A 12,858-nucleotide genomic window follows, 5' to 3' on the forward strand; every position below is an offset into this window, starting at 1 on the left:
CAGAATCACCAGCGTGTGCATTAAACATCATTTTTACAATATTACATGGATGGAAAAACCAAGCAAAGAGCTGGATAGTGCCAGTAAGTTTCACTGAAACAATAAGTAGTTGGCCCAGAAGTGCAGGAAACCATGTGCCTTATGAGAAGGGGAGCATTTTGTGTGAGAACATGCATTGTGTGCCCGGGCTACCAAGGCTTTGGCAGAGGAACACCAGCCCCAGGATATCAGTGGAATGCAGGAGTCAGGGGAAAGCCTCCATTCTGCTGCAGAATCAATGGAGGAGGAGGGTCCTGCTTGCCCTATCTGTGGTGTTTTACTGGAAGTCAAAAAAATTCAGGAAACCCAGCTCTGGAATTTTTTTTTTCTCAGGGCATTTTTTTTTTTTTCTCAGGCTGCAGCCTTCCCACCTGAAAGACATCTGAAGTTTTTCCACTCTCAGTCTTCCCTAAAGCCTAGTCCAGAGTGGAGGTGGATACACCAGGAAGCTGCTTTTCCACTTCAGATTTCCACTAAAATTTCTTGTTATTACAACAGAGCACTTGATTCAGCAGCAGCACTTCACAGCTCTTTTATAAATAGAGGCATTGCCTCTGCCCTGAGGAGCTCACAGCCTACACGAGACAGGCGAAATACAGCAAATCAGGAAAAAGAGGATGAGCAGAAGCGATGAAAGAGGAGAAGGTACAGCTTGGAGGTCTGAAGCTGGCTAAGGAATAAAAGCTTTGTGGAATCCAGCTCCATGTTTTCATCCCTCACCAGACTCAGGCTGGAACAACCTACTGAATGAATGAGTGCAACAGCAACCCCTGACTTTTGAGAGACTCAAAATGCTGACTTCATTAAAAAAAATAATGCAAAATTTATGAGACCTGGAGTCTCTGAGTGAATGAGAGATTTGGGTTTAAAAATATGGAAATGCATTTTTCACTGCAGAGCTGGAAAATTAAATGTAGCACTCATCTCTCTATGGCCACGTGGCCACTAGTGGTCTTGCCAGTGCACATTTTAAATTTTAATTTTGATCAAAGCCTGTAGTTATTCTTAAAGAACAAGGCTCATTGTGGGCATAATCCTGCCCCAGTGGTCTAAAGCAATAAGTTTTAGCATTGCCTTCAGGAAGAGGATTTTCAGCCCAGAATAAGAGAATCCAAAAGATGGTTCTGAATTTAAAACCACTGTGGTAAAATTAAGTGTATAAGTCTCTTTTTGTTGGTGGTGCCTGGCTCAGATCCATTTTTAACATGCTGTTAGCTATCAGAAATATGACACTGGCTACCCCGGTGCCTGCTCTGGGGTAAAACCTGTTTTTAATTGCCATATAAACTGCTTTTATAACATGGTTAAAAGATCACAGAGATGGTTCCAAGCAGTAATTAAGGCATATTTAGCAAATATTAAAAATCGCTCAGCAGGGGAATGTTTAACACAGACAAGCAGGAAAACAAACAGCTTTTCAGTTGGAGGTTCTGCCTTATGACAGTTTTGGAGTGCCTGCACAGCAGCGAGAGAGATGGGGCTGTGGGGCTTTTTTGTGGGACACAGAAAAAAGTAGGAGTTGGTGTCCTGCATTAGAGCTCAAGTGAAAGCACTGTGGTCAAACCATGCCTTTGGCAGTGGCCCTCCACAAAGCCTGGTTCACCAGAGGCATCTCAGGAATTTGTCTTAATAAACTAAAAATACATGTAACTGATGTTCTTTGACCCGCAGAAGAGCCTGACATCAAGCCACAAGAAGAACAGTGACCAGCAAAGAAGGATGAAACCTGATACTGAGATTCCAAGTCGGTTCTCCTGATGGTTACTGCACTGTAATAGTGAGATGCTGTTTTCTCTCTTTTTATGTTGGTGGGAAAAAAAATCCTCAAACTACAAGCAATTTAAATGTATATACATTAGACAGAAATATTAGCCTTTGTGGGTCCATGGTGCCACTCAGCCTTGTATTCCTCACTCTTTTTGTTTTCCTCAATGACCACCAGATGTACCTGAACGCATCCAGATAAAAAAGCTCCGGGTGCAAAGCCTTAAACCATAGGATGAGCGCGCAGGGCATTTCCATGAGGGTGTTGGACATATCCACGAACGCTAGAACTGCAGCGTGGAGCGGAGAACTGTCCGTCCTCGGGGGCTGAGAGAATACCAGGCCTCCTGATGCCTCACACCCACACACTATTTTTAAACACGGAATGTACATCCCGGGAGCGCCTGGGCCGGGCTCCGCTCCCGCCCGCAGGCTCCGGATCGCCTCACGGCAGGATCAGGCCCAGCCCCGCGGGCGCAGGGACCCGGGAAAGGGCGGCACATGATTGGCGGCCGCTCGACCAATAGAAGCAGCGGATCTGGCAGCGGGCAGCCAATCGTTGCCCTCACTGTTCTTAAACCGGCACCCGCCCTGTGCTTGAGGGCGGGGACGATGTTTGCGGCCGCCATCTTGTGTGTGGCATCCCCGCCCTTTCCTTAAGGACTCCTCCTCCGCCCTTCTGTTTGGAATCCCTCCTTACCGGCCCGTCCCCTGAGGCCGGTGGTGATAACCGAGCAAACCGTGGCATAGTCGCCTTGTGGTGGCGGGCAGGGAGTCGCCAAGCCACGCTCAAGATGGCGGCGGGCGGTTCCCCGCCGTGGCGGGCGGGGCGCACGCGGGTGACGTGCGGCGCTCCGGGCATGGGCAGGTGCAGGAGGTGGCGGCGGCCGGAGTTGGGCCGGCGGTAGCGGCGGGAGAGGAGGAGGCGGAGGAGGAGGGGGCTCGGGCTCGGCCAGGGTTCGGGGACAGCCGGGACACCGCAGCGCCTCCTCTCCGCTCCCTCGCCCCTCGGGGACGCTCCCCCTCGCGGCGCGGAGGGCGGCGGGCGCGGCGCGGCCATGGCCGAGGAGTCCAGCGCGCTGCCCTGGTCCATCAACAAGGATGACTACGAGCTGCAGGAGGTCATCGGTGAGCGGTCATCGGGGTTTGGGGGGGGGGTGCAGGGTGCCCCTCGGATGTGGGGGTGTGAGTCGGCTGAGGGAAGGGGGGGTCCGACCCCCCTCAGCTGAGGGGGATCCTGTCACACACCCCGCAAAGGAGTGGGACTGTGTGGCTGCCCCCTCCTTCAGCCATGTGAGGGTGTGAGAGGATCCGTTCCCCCACACTGAGCTGTGTGAGGGTCTGGGGGACCCCTCAGCTGAGGGGGGTTTGTCCCCCCACTCTGATGGGTGTGAGGGTCGGGGTACCCCTCAGCTGGGAGGGGTCCCGTCGCACACACCCCGTCACGGACTGGGACTGTGTGACCACCCCCCGCCCCGTTCTCCAGCCACGTATGTAGGAAGGATGTGAGAGGATCTGTCCCCTCGCCTTGCGGGGAACTCTGAGGGGCGTGAGGGTCTGTGTGAGCCCCCTGCTGAGGCAGCTGCCCCTCCTCATGTGTGTGTGGGGCCCATGGAAGGTGATGTGGGTCTGCCCCATCCCAGGAGAGGATTGCGGTGGTCGCGGGGACACCTCCCTGGCAGGGGGCTCGTCCCTGGCCTCTGCCCGCACCTCTGGGCAGGGTCTGTGTCTCGTGTCGGGGTGAGCGGGACGGGGTACGCTTTCGGGGGGCTTTTCTTCCCATCACGGTGTGGTCTGGATGTGCTGGAATGTGAGGTGGTCAGCGGGAGTGAACTCCAGAGCTTGCGTGGGCTCTCTCATTCTGGGGCACCCCCGTTCGTTTTGGGGCGATCACACCTCTCAGCAGTTTCGGAGCCCCGCGCTGCTTTGGTCCCTGCACGGAGGGCTTGGTAGAGCCCCCGAATGAGCCTTTTATCCTGGAATTTTGCTGCTGCCGTGCATTTTCATTCATTGTCCTTAGCTCGAGGCCCCAGACCTTGCTCTCTCCATTAAACGATTTTTTTTTTCCTTCTTCACTCTCTCTTGCCTTTAAACTGCCCAGTTGCCAAAGGCCTCCCGCTGTACTGATTTACTGGCTAACTCGACCATTTTGTTGGGGTGTGTTTGAGGGATATATTGCTCTAGGGCGAGTATGTGACACATCAGAGGTGGTGCCACAGGTGACTCTAAGGTCAGTACCTCCCGTCTCACCCTCCGGAGGCACGGAATGAAGCAGGAGGTGGCTCCCGGCCAAAGGGTTTTAGGAAGGAGGTTAATTCTTTGAGTAATCTTTGTGGAGTGCTTTCATTTGAAGTTTCTAAATGACGTAGCACTGTCATGCCCAGGCTTTCCATCTCTGCCTCCTCGGGAGGCTTGTTTTCTGTTGAGGGCGGGAGAGTCTGTGAAAATGCTGTTTTAAGAGATTAAATTCTTAGCATTGTTTAAAAGTAGGAAGGAACTAAAGCTGTGGAGTGGGGGAAATCCTTCTGGAAATCCCTGTTGCTCTGTGGGGTCAGGCTTTGTCCTCTGCCTCTGCTCAGAGGGAGCGGCAGTGCTTTAGGAAGACCAACTACCTGTAAAGACAGAGAAGATGTAATCCTCAGACCAACCCTTTAAATCTCCTGGAAAATGTGCCCTGGGGAGGAGGATGTTCAGCCTCCCTGAGGAGCAGGAGATACAGGTGTGGGGTGGAAGGGGGAGAACCTGCCACCCATTTCCTGGGGAAAGAGAATTGCATTTCTCTGTGTAGGAAATACTTCCTTTGCTTTTGAGAGCCTGCAAAGGGGTGCTTTGTGGTGGCACAAAGCAAGGATTTGGACCTGAGCAATCAAGGATAGGAGCGAATGCCTCTTTGTAACTGGGGAGCAGGGTGGGATGGGAACAAAAGGGAATGTAAATACACTTTGCTCTTGGGAGAACTTGCTGCTGGAGACGCGCATCCCACAGCCTCAGAGTGTGAGGAGGAGCACAGACATGTGTTGTCTCATGTTAACTGACAGAACTTGGGGAGAAATCTGGAAAAAAATGTTTAATTTCTTCTCTATCCCCTGTCCCTCTGCAAACTGAGTTTCTGGATGTCGCCTGCTCACTGAAAGGTTGTGTTGGCATTTTGGCACGTGATGGAGTGTACACTGAGATGTGTATATTGCAAACATATGGTTTCTCTTTTTAACTTTCCCGTCCCCCGCCCCCCCTTTACTCATTTCAAACACTGGTGTGTCTGCCAGCGGCCTGGATGGAGATGTGACGCAAGTTTCCTAGCACGTATATGATTTGTGGGACAAAATGTCACTGTGTTAACTGAGCTGGTCTGCCTTGCCTCCTGCTTCATGTCTCCTGTAAACCTCAAGGGTTTTTGTTTTGTTGTTGTTGGTTTTTTTTTTTTTTTTTTTTTTTTTTTTTTTTTTTGTTGAGCTCTCTTTTTAACTGAAGAGCTGTAAAGGTCCTTCAGCACAGAACAAAGAGACATTCTCATGTGGAAAGAGATGAACCTTGCACTGGTGCTTTTAAAGGATTTAACTTGTTTCCTGATGAAAAAAAACATAACTCTTAAAATTTAGAATAAATTTTGAGATTACCAGCTCAGCCGTTTCTTCACATGGAATGACAAAAATCCATTTGTAGTCTAATTCTTTAATTTGTACTTGTTTTGCCTGAAAACAGCCATATGTGGCTTTTATTGGATGTGGATGGTTCCACACCACTCAAGTACAGGAATAGAAAAAGCAAGTTTCCTACCTGCAAAGAGAACCTGTACTGTAAAACTGCCCCCCCTGATTCTGGCTAATACTATATATAAATAAAAAAGGAATACTCAGCACCGGGAATGACTCATTATAAAGGTGTGGATTAATATCCATGTTGATTATGCTTGGTTAGTGTTAATAACTGCTGAGTAGCCTCCTTAGGCTTAAATAACTTCCAGTATGCTGAATCAAGGAACTTTGATCAGATGAGAACCTAATTTCATTTTAAGAAAGGATAAAATGCAGGTGGGGTAGAGGAAGCAATTTATAAAGCATTTCAGTGAAATATACCCCCAGAGTAGTGAGAGTTCTGCAGGTGAATAGGGCCTTTGGAGACACTGCAATTTTTATGTAAAAAGCAGAATATAGTCTGTGCTGTGGTGGTGGTTGTGAAGGTGGTTGGTCTTCTGAGCGTGGATTGCATATAAATTACTGCAGTCTTCTTTTTGAAGCCTGAAATAAATTCGACCTCATGCTGCTTGTGCTGATCAGATACACAGGCAGGTTCCCCTGGATCTCACAATTCCTCTTGGAAATGCTGGTAGCAGGAGTGAAGTTGGTTGGAACTGGGTCATTCTCATTTTGCTACTTTTTTGGAAAGATGAGAGCAGTGCTGACTGTGGCTGTTTGATTTAGGAGCATCCCCTTTGCTGCAAACAGCCTGTGCCAGAAACAGGAGATAAATTAGTGGTGGGAATGCTCCCATGCTCTGTTCCTGTGCCCTCTCTCCCCTGACAGATTCCTTTGCAGCGATGAGGACAGTGCAGGCTGCATGAACAGATGTGGTGGGAGTTTCTTATCCCATCAGAAATCAAGCCTAAATTGAAAATTGAAGTCACCATTTAAGGAATGATTAGTTTCTTTAATGACTGCGGTTTGAGTAGCTTTGGAATTGGGCTTTGCCTGTGAACATGTTGATCTTTTGGGGCTGAATATTTAGATTTCTATCTGTGTTCATCCCAGCCCTGTGTGGGAGAAATTTTTTTTCACAGGTACAGAGGAACTTCTTAGAATTAAGATTTCTGCTCTCCCAAATTTTATCAAAGTTCCGTGGTCATCTGTCTGGTGCTTCTGTAGAAGTCTCATGTGCCATTGAAGAAGAGCAGCCTGGAGGTGCTGACCAGGAGCGATTGGGGTCTTTGGATGTAAAAACCAGGCTGGAATGGGAGGTTCTTGTCCAATGATAACTTTAGGGATTGTTTTTTTTTTCCTTGGAGCGTGGTGTTCGTTGCTAGCTGTGGTGCCTGTGTGCTGGCTGCAGCCAGTTTCACACGCCTGATTATTTAAAACCCATTCAAGAAAAATCTTACACTGTACAAAATATAACTGCCCGAGCTCTAAATGGAGTGTTTAGGATTCAGTCTTGGTGCCATATGTTTTGTTTTAGCATTTTCTTGTGGATTCCCACTCCTCCCCCCCCAGCTTTGCTGAGCAAAATTGATTCCTACGCTGTATTCCCAGTATTCAGGCTGGTTAATCCATTTGAAGACTTGCTTTGTGTGCTCATTTTTTCCACATAAAGTTGGTGGAAAAGCCTTAGTTGTTTTATATTATGTTAAACTTATATTAAATTGACTTTGGGCAAATAAGTTAAAAAATTGTGAGCAGTCATTCATAGTACTTGGTCTGCTTGGGCATTGAAGTGAGAGATGCTCAGTACCAGTTTCTCAGCTGCTTGGATGTAGACAAATATGTCTTGTGTGATCCTGAGTGCAACAGAATAGCCAAGCTACTCCCGCATCCAGGCTACCTTGCCTTTGGACACTTGACACATCTCGTTTCTTTAAGACCTTTGATACCATTGCCCTGCTAGAATTAGAGCTGAAATGAGTTGCTTTTCACCCATGGGGAGGTGAAAGCAAGAGGTGTTTGGTTGTTCGTGTGCCTTTGTTTAGTGCTTCTGTTGTCTGTGCCCTGATAGGAAGGAGGATAAAATGCGGCAGAATGGCAGGATAAAGGCAGCTGAATGAGGACTTACAAAGCCAAGCAGTGATGAAGGAGGCTGGCTGGGAAGAACACCTGGTTGTTAGCCTTGCCTACTGGTTTGAGGGGACAGCAGGGACAGATCCTGCTGCTTTCAGCTATTCTGGGGTATTAAGGAAAAAACCAGCATGCAGGGTGTTTCATGTGGAAGTAGCTCACACTTTCCTGGGTTTAGTTGCTATGTAGCAGTTACTTCCAGTACTGTTAGGTACCTGGACCGATTAATGTTTAACACTTCAATTTCTCAAGAATCCATTTAAATAGTTTCAGTTTAATGCAAATATCCTTGCTGGTGCTAGGAAGTGTGTCTGTACTGTGCTCCTGAACACACCTGAGGGGTGTACGTGCTGCCTGACAAATGCATGCCTGGGAGGCTTCTTGCTTCTGCAGCTGATGAAATCTTGAAGAGAATCAACTCTTCCCCAGAACGTTTGTCTATTTGAACTTGGCAGCATCTCTTTTATTTCCAAGCGTTAGCAGCTTGCCCACTAAGCCAGAGTCTAGAGATGTAATCTTTTATTAAAAGTTGGAGCTCTTTAAAATGATGGCAATAACACTTATTGCTAATAGTATTAGTGCGTAGCAACAAACTGTGTCTTGGTCAAATTTTCTTGGAAGATTTCCCCAAAAATGGACAATATCCATCATAAATTGCTGCAGCAGTAAATTTAGCTGTGGACATGATAATGGAGTGCTTGTAAACTTGGTGTTATTAAACTTTCTTAATAGGGAGAGACAGACTTGAGGGCTTTGTGGGTGTAGAAGAATAGCTGTTGGAACAGTGGAATTTGGCATTGCAAAATCTTTCAAATATCAGGATGCTGGGGCTTTCCAGACAAGTTGAGCTATTATCCTGCACTCCCTTTAGAATCAAACAACTGAGATGCAGATCTGAAGGACTTGGCTCTCAAAGCTGCTGCAGTTTCCTGTGACTTCACCTAAGGGAGTTCAGCCTTGACATTTCTCAAAAACACGTGAAACTCCGTCTCTCTTCCTGGCAGCCACACGGGAAAGTCTTGGAGACAGGGTTAGGTCCCTGTCTGACAGGCAGGCCAGGCTCTTAATCAGAAGGTCTTAGCTCTTGGTGTGTGAGAAGAGATAGGGTACCTCTGGTAGAGGCAGAATAATGCATATACTAATGAAGGGAGTCAGACTTCAGAACAAAATCCAGCTTGTCTGGCTTGAGTAAGACAAGATCACTTTAGCAAATGGTGTAACTACAGCTGAATGGCAGCAGGGGTACAGATGCCTGACTGGGTCCATGGTACTGAGTCAGAATTTCTCATGTCCCTTGTGTGCATGAACATAAATGAAGAGACTGACTTAGTGTGGGATTCTGTCAGCCCTAAGTTTGATCCCTTAACTTGTCTGAACATGTTGTTTGCCTTGAAACACTACTAATGAGTGGGGTTTTCATGTTAATCATCACAGCCTGCATATTCCTTGGTTTTAACCATATTAGGTGGTCCTGTCACATTGTACAAGCAGGTAGGGATTTGTGGTGATACAAGTGCACAAACGAAAAATCCAGTACTTCTTTTCACAACTACTCAACAGCTACAACAACCAGCAAAGCTTTTTTCCAAGTCCTTTCTCTCATCACTCCCCAAGGTTCCTAAAGATTGTTGTTTTCTGGTGTGCACCACTGCACCCAGAATTTTTGCTTAATGCAAATTTTCTTGTAATTAGGAGAAGTTCCATCCTGGAAAAAGTACTGGTTATGTATCAGCTTCCATCAAGCTAGAGTCTAATGTGCCTTGCCAGGATTTCTGAGACCTCTTTGGTTCTACATACTGGGAAGTCTGCAGGGGATGACTGTCTTCCACTCTTAGAGGCTTCACATCCCATCCATGAATGAAGTACAGAGTAAATTCAGAGCACAGATTCACTTTCTCACCAAATTACCATATTAGGCAAATCTTCCTTCCACCTCCCATCCCTTACAGTTTTATACAGTTTGTACTGCATGCTTGTGAAATGACACCTTCAAAGTCTGATAACTCAGTCGAATTAAAATGCATTTGTGAGTGAATACAGAAAAGCTTTTCTGAATGAGGATTTAATTTTTTGCCAGATTTCAATTTTCTGCTCCAACCACTTTGTCTTGAGAGTTTGGGGCGGGGGAGAGAAAATATTCTTGTTTTCTTTCATTTCACTGTTCCATGCTAAACTGACTTTATAGCATTCTCCCCAATGGTTATTTCCTTCAGGCAGGAAATGAGCCTATGTAAATTCATTCTGTAAAGAGAAGGTACAAGCAGCTGTTAAAGAACAGTGTGAATTAAAATACTTCAGTGATCATCTCTTACTGTAGTAAATTCTCCTTGGGTTTTGCCACAGTTTTACTGTTTTATTGTCATGAATGGTAATTTAAGGACAAACTTTACTTTTATTGCTAGCACCTTGCTATTAATAAAGCTGTGTGGGAGGATGCTGTTCCCATTTCATCCATCCACAGAGTTGAATTAAGTTAAAACAGCAGAAGGAAAATCTGACCTTAAGTACCCACCTGACTTCTGGTGAGATCTGACTGAGCATGTGGCTTGTCCAGTTGTATCCTCTGGTGGCTTATTGTGTGGAAGAATTGAAGTTGGCTTTTGTCTTATTGCAGAGTTAATTGACAAATTTTGCAGTTCATTAGAAGGGAGGGTGTTGTCAAGTAGGAAGATGTCTAAAAAACCATCTCTGAATGTTGAATTGTGTTGAGGTACTTGTGGCAGGATGTGAGATTATTGCATCTTGGGGCAGTTCAACACATGTTTTGTAAAACTGATGGTTTACTAAACATTGGATGAAAGCTCCATAGTTACTATTGGACAGGTTGTGCATTTTCAAATTTGGTTTAGTCCCAGTTAGGCCCTTGCTCATTTTCAGTCTTTGGGGAATTTTAAGTCCATTTCCTTAGGTTCTGGGTTTCATTCCAGCTCTTCTGAAAAGGAAGGTGTGAAAACAGTGCAGAGGGTATTGGAAAATGATGATATTTGAAAAGTGAAAGAGCACATTAATGGCTGTGGGATGAGAGCACTTACAGAATATTTTTCTTTACAAAATTTTGGGCTCCGCTGTGCTCTGAGCTGATACCTGTTGAGGTAAGTGGGGCAGCTGAAACTGCAATTGGGAATTTCAGGCTGTCTCCATCTTCAGGCAGGCAACACAATATTAGGTTATCTTGATGGCTTGAAAACTTGTCAGTTAAAGACAGCGCTTCTTGTTGTGGAGTAAACACCTTTCCTGCAAAATCCATGGGGATGGATTTCATGATGTCAATTTTCAGGACAAAACCGGAAAGCTCCTGTCACTTATTTTGCTGAGACACAGAGCTAGTGAGGACTCCCAGGGTCGTGGCGTTCAGTTCCCTGCTCTGACTGATGCCGAATTGTATAATCCCTATACCGAATTAATGAATGCTTGTGCTGGAAATGGCACATGGGGGAATTACTGACACACGTTCTATTAAACACTCAAATCTCCCTGTGACCCTGTCATTGCTGGATGAAACAGCTGCTTAATGGATTCCCCACGACAGTGGGAAGTAACAATGCCTTGTCTTTCATAGCACGTGGCTGAGGCTTGGTGGTTTCTTACACCGCTTGCTTTATGTTCAGGCTGTATCTGCAAGGACAATTCCCTGTGGAGGCACAGGGAAGCTGAACCTTGACGTTTGTGCCATCTCCAAACCTTAAAGGCGTTGATGGAAATGTCTCCAGTTTGTGATTCCTCAAGATCTACCAATGGAAATGGAGTTATTTGGAAACTTGATGTGTTCTACGTCTTTACTTCCTAGCCCACTTCTTTGTGAACCTTTCTATCTCTCACCATGTGAGGTAGTTATAAAATCATAGAATCATGGGATCATTAAGATTGGAAAAAACCTTTAAGATCATCAAGTCCAGCCATTGACCCTGCACCACTGTGTTCACCACTAAACCCTGTCCCCAAGTGCCACATCCAGTGCTTTTTGAACACTTTCAGTGGTGATTCCGCCACTTTCTGGGCAGCCTGTTCCAATGCCTGACCAGCCTTTCAGTGAAGGTTGTTCTAATACCCAATATCAGCCTCCCCTGGTGCAACTTGAGGTCATTTCCTCTCATCCTGTCACTTGTTACCTGGGAGAGGAGACTGACTCCCACCTTGCTACAGCCTCCTTTCAGGGAGTTGTAGATGGCAACAAGGTCCCCTCCAGGAGCACCAAGCAAGTTGAAAGGTGAAGCCATAAGTTCCATCCTTTCACTAAAGTAAAAATAGTCATCGAGGATGCCAATTGCTGTCTAATAAATAGCTTGGTATTGACTTGCAGCAAACTGTATTTCACTGGAAAAAGCATCTTGAGCATGAACAGTTTTCCTGTTGAACGACTCACCAATGCAAATCTTGTTTGAACAGCTGAGAGGCCTGATGAACTGGCAACCTCGGCTCAGTTATTTGTCCAGATCCTAAGGCTCAGGATGGTTCTCATTACTCTTGGTTAAAGAATATAATTTTTAAGCAATGGGCTAATCTTGTGTGCTGAACAGACTAATAGATGCAGAAAATATTTACTAGATCAAGATATTTGCTGAAAAGAAAGGATAATAGCCTTTGAGAGAGGATATATCTGATACTTAAAAGCTTGTTTACCTAAAATAACCATGGTACTATCAAACATCTGCACTGTAAGCAGACAGATTGTTCTGTTAAGTGGAACCCTGGCCAAATAAAATATCCTCTACAGTTGACAATTACATTTGAGAGACAGAGTTCAGAGATAAAGATTGGGAGGGAAGAAAGGAGAACACTGGCTTGGCTACTGTACCAGTGCTGTATTTTGAGCCTTGGTAATACCTGATGACAGCCAGCATGATATTTACATTGCTGCATATACCATAAAGGCTACTGACAGTAATTAAAAGGGAACGATGAACCTTCTCCACTAAAATTGCTGTGTTTGGAGATGTTTGAGCCTGCTTTCCATCCTGTAGAATTAACACTGCATAGCTGCAGTGCCCTTTAAATTAGCCAGAGATGTTGGCACAAAATCAAATAAATATAATTGGTTTCAAACTGAAAATCTAATTTAGGCATGCTAATAGCATCTTAAGTAAATGTGGCAGGTCACGCAGGACTTGTGTAACTGGCCCTTGGAGCTTACTGTAGTTACTGCCATGGGGAAAATCGTCTCAGAGGTGTTCCCCAAATTCCCTGGGTACCTTGGACAGCTGGAGGGTGTTTTCTTAAAGCATGATGGGAATGTCTGCTAGTCTGGACTCATTTGGGGTATGTGAGGGCTGCGGGAGGTTAGGCATACAGC

General features: G+C 46.0%; 1 protein-coding gene across 1 annotated transcript in view; it reads left to right on the forward strand.

Moving 5' to 3' along the window:
- Positions 1-2,721: 2,721 nt before the first annotated feature.
- Positions 2,722-12,858, forward strand: part of OXSR1 (oxidative stress responsive kinase 1) — an 88,078-nt gene continuing 77,941 nt past the window's right edge. Inside the window, exon 1 of the mRNA XM_069006325.1 lies at positions 2,722-2,931. Coding sequence (XP_068862426.1) covers positions 2,862-2,931 — 70 coding nt within the window. The 5' untranslated portion in view covers positions 2,722-2,861. The remainder of the gene's footprint in view (positions 2,932-12,858) is intronic.

The sequence above is a fragment of the Aphelocoma coerulescens genome, chromosome 2, assembly GCF_041296385.1.
Source record: "Aphelocoma coerulescens isolate FSJ_1873_10779 chromosome 2, UR_Acoe_1.0, whole genome shotgun sequence".
NCBI classification, from domain to species: domain Eukaryota; kingdom Metazoa; phylum Chordata; class Aves; order Passeriformes; family Corvidae; genus Aphelocoma; species Aphelocoma coerulescens.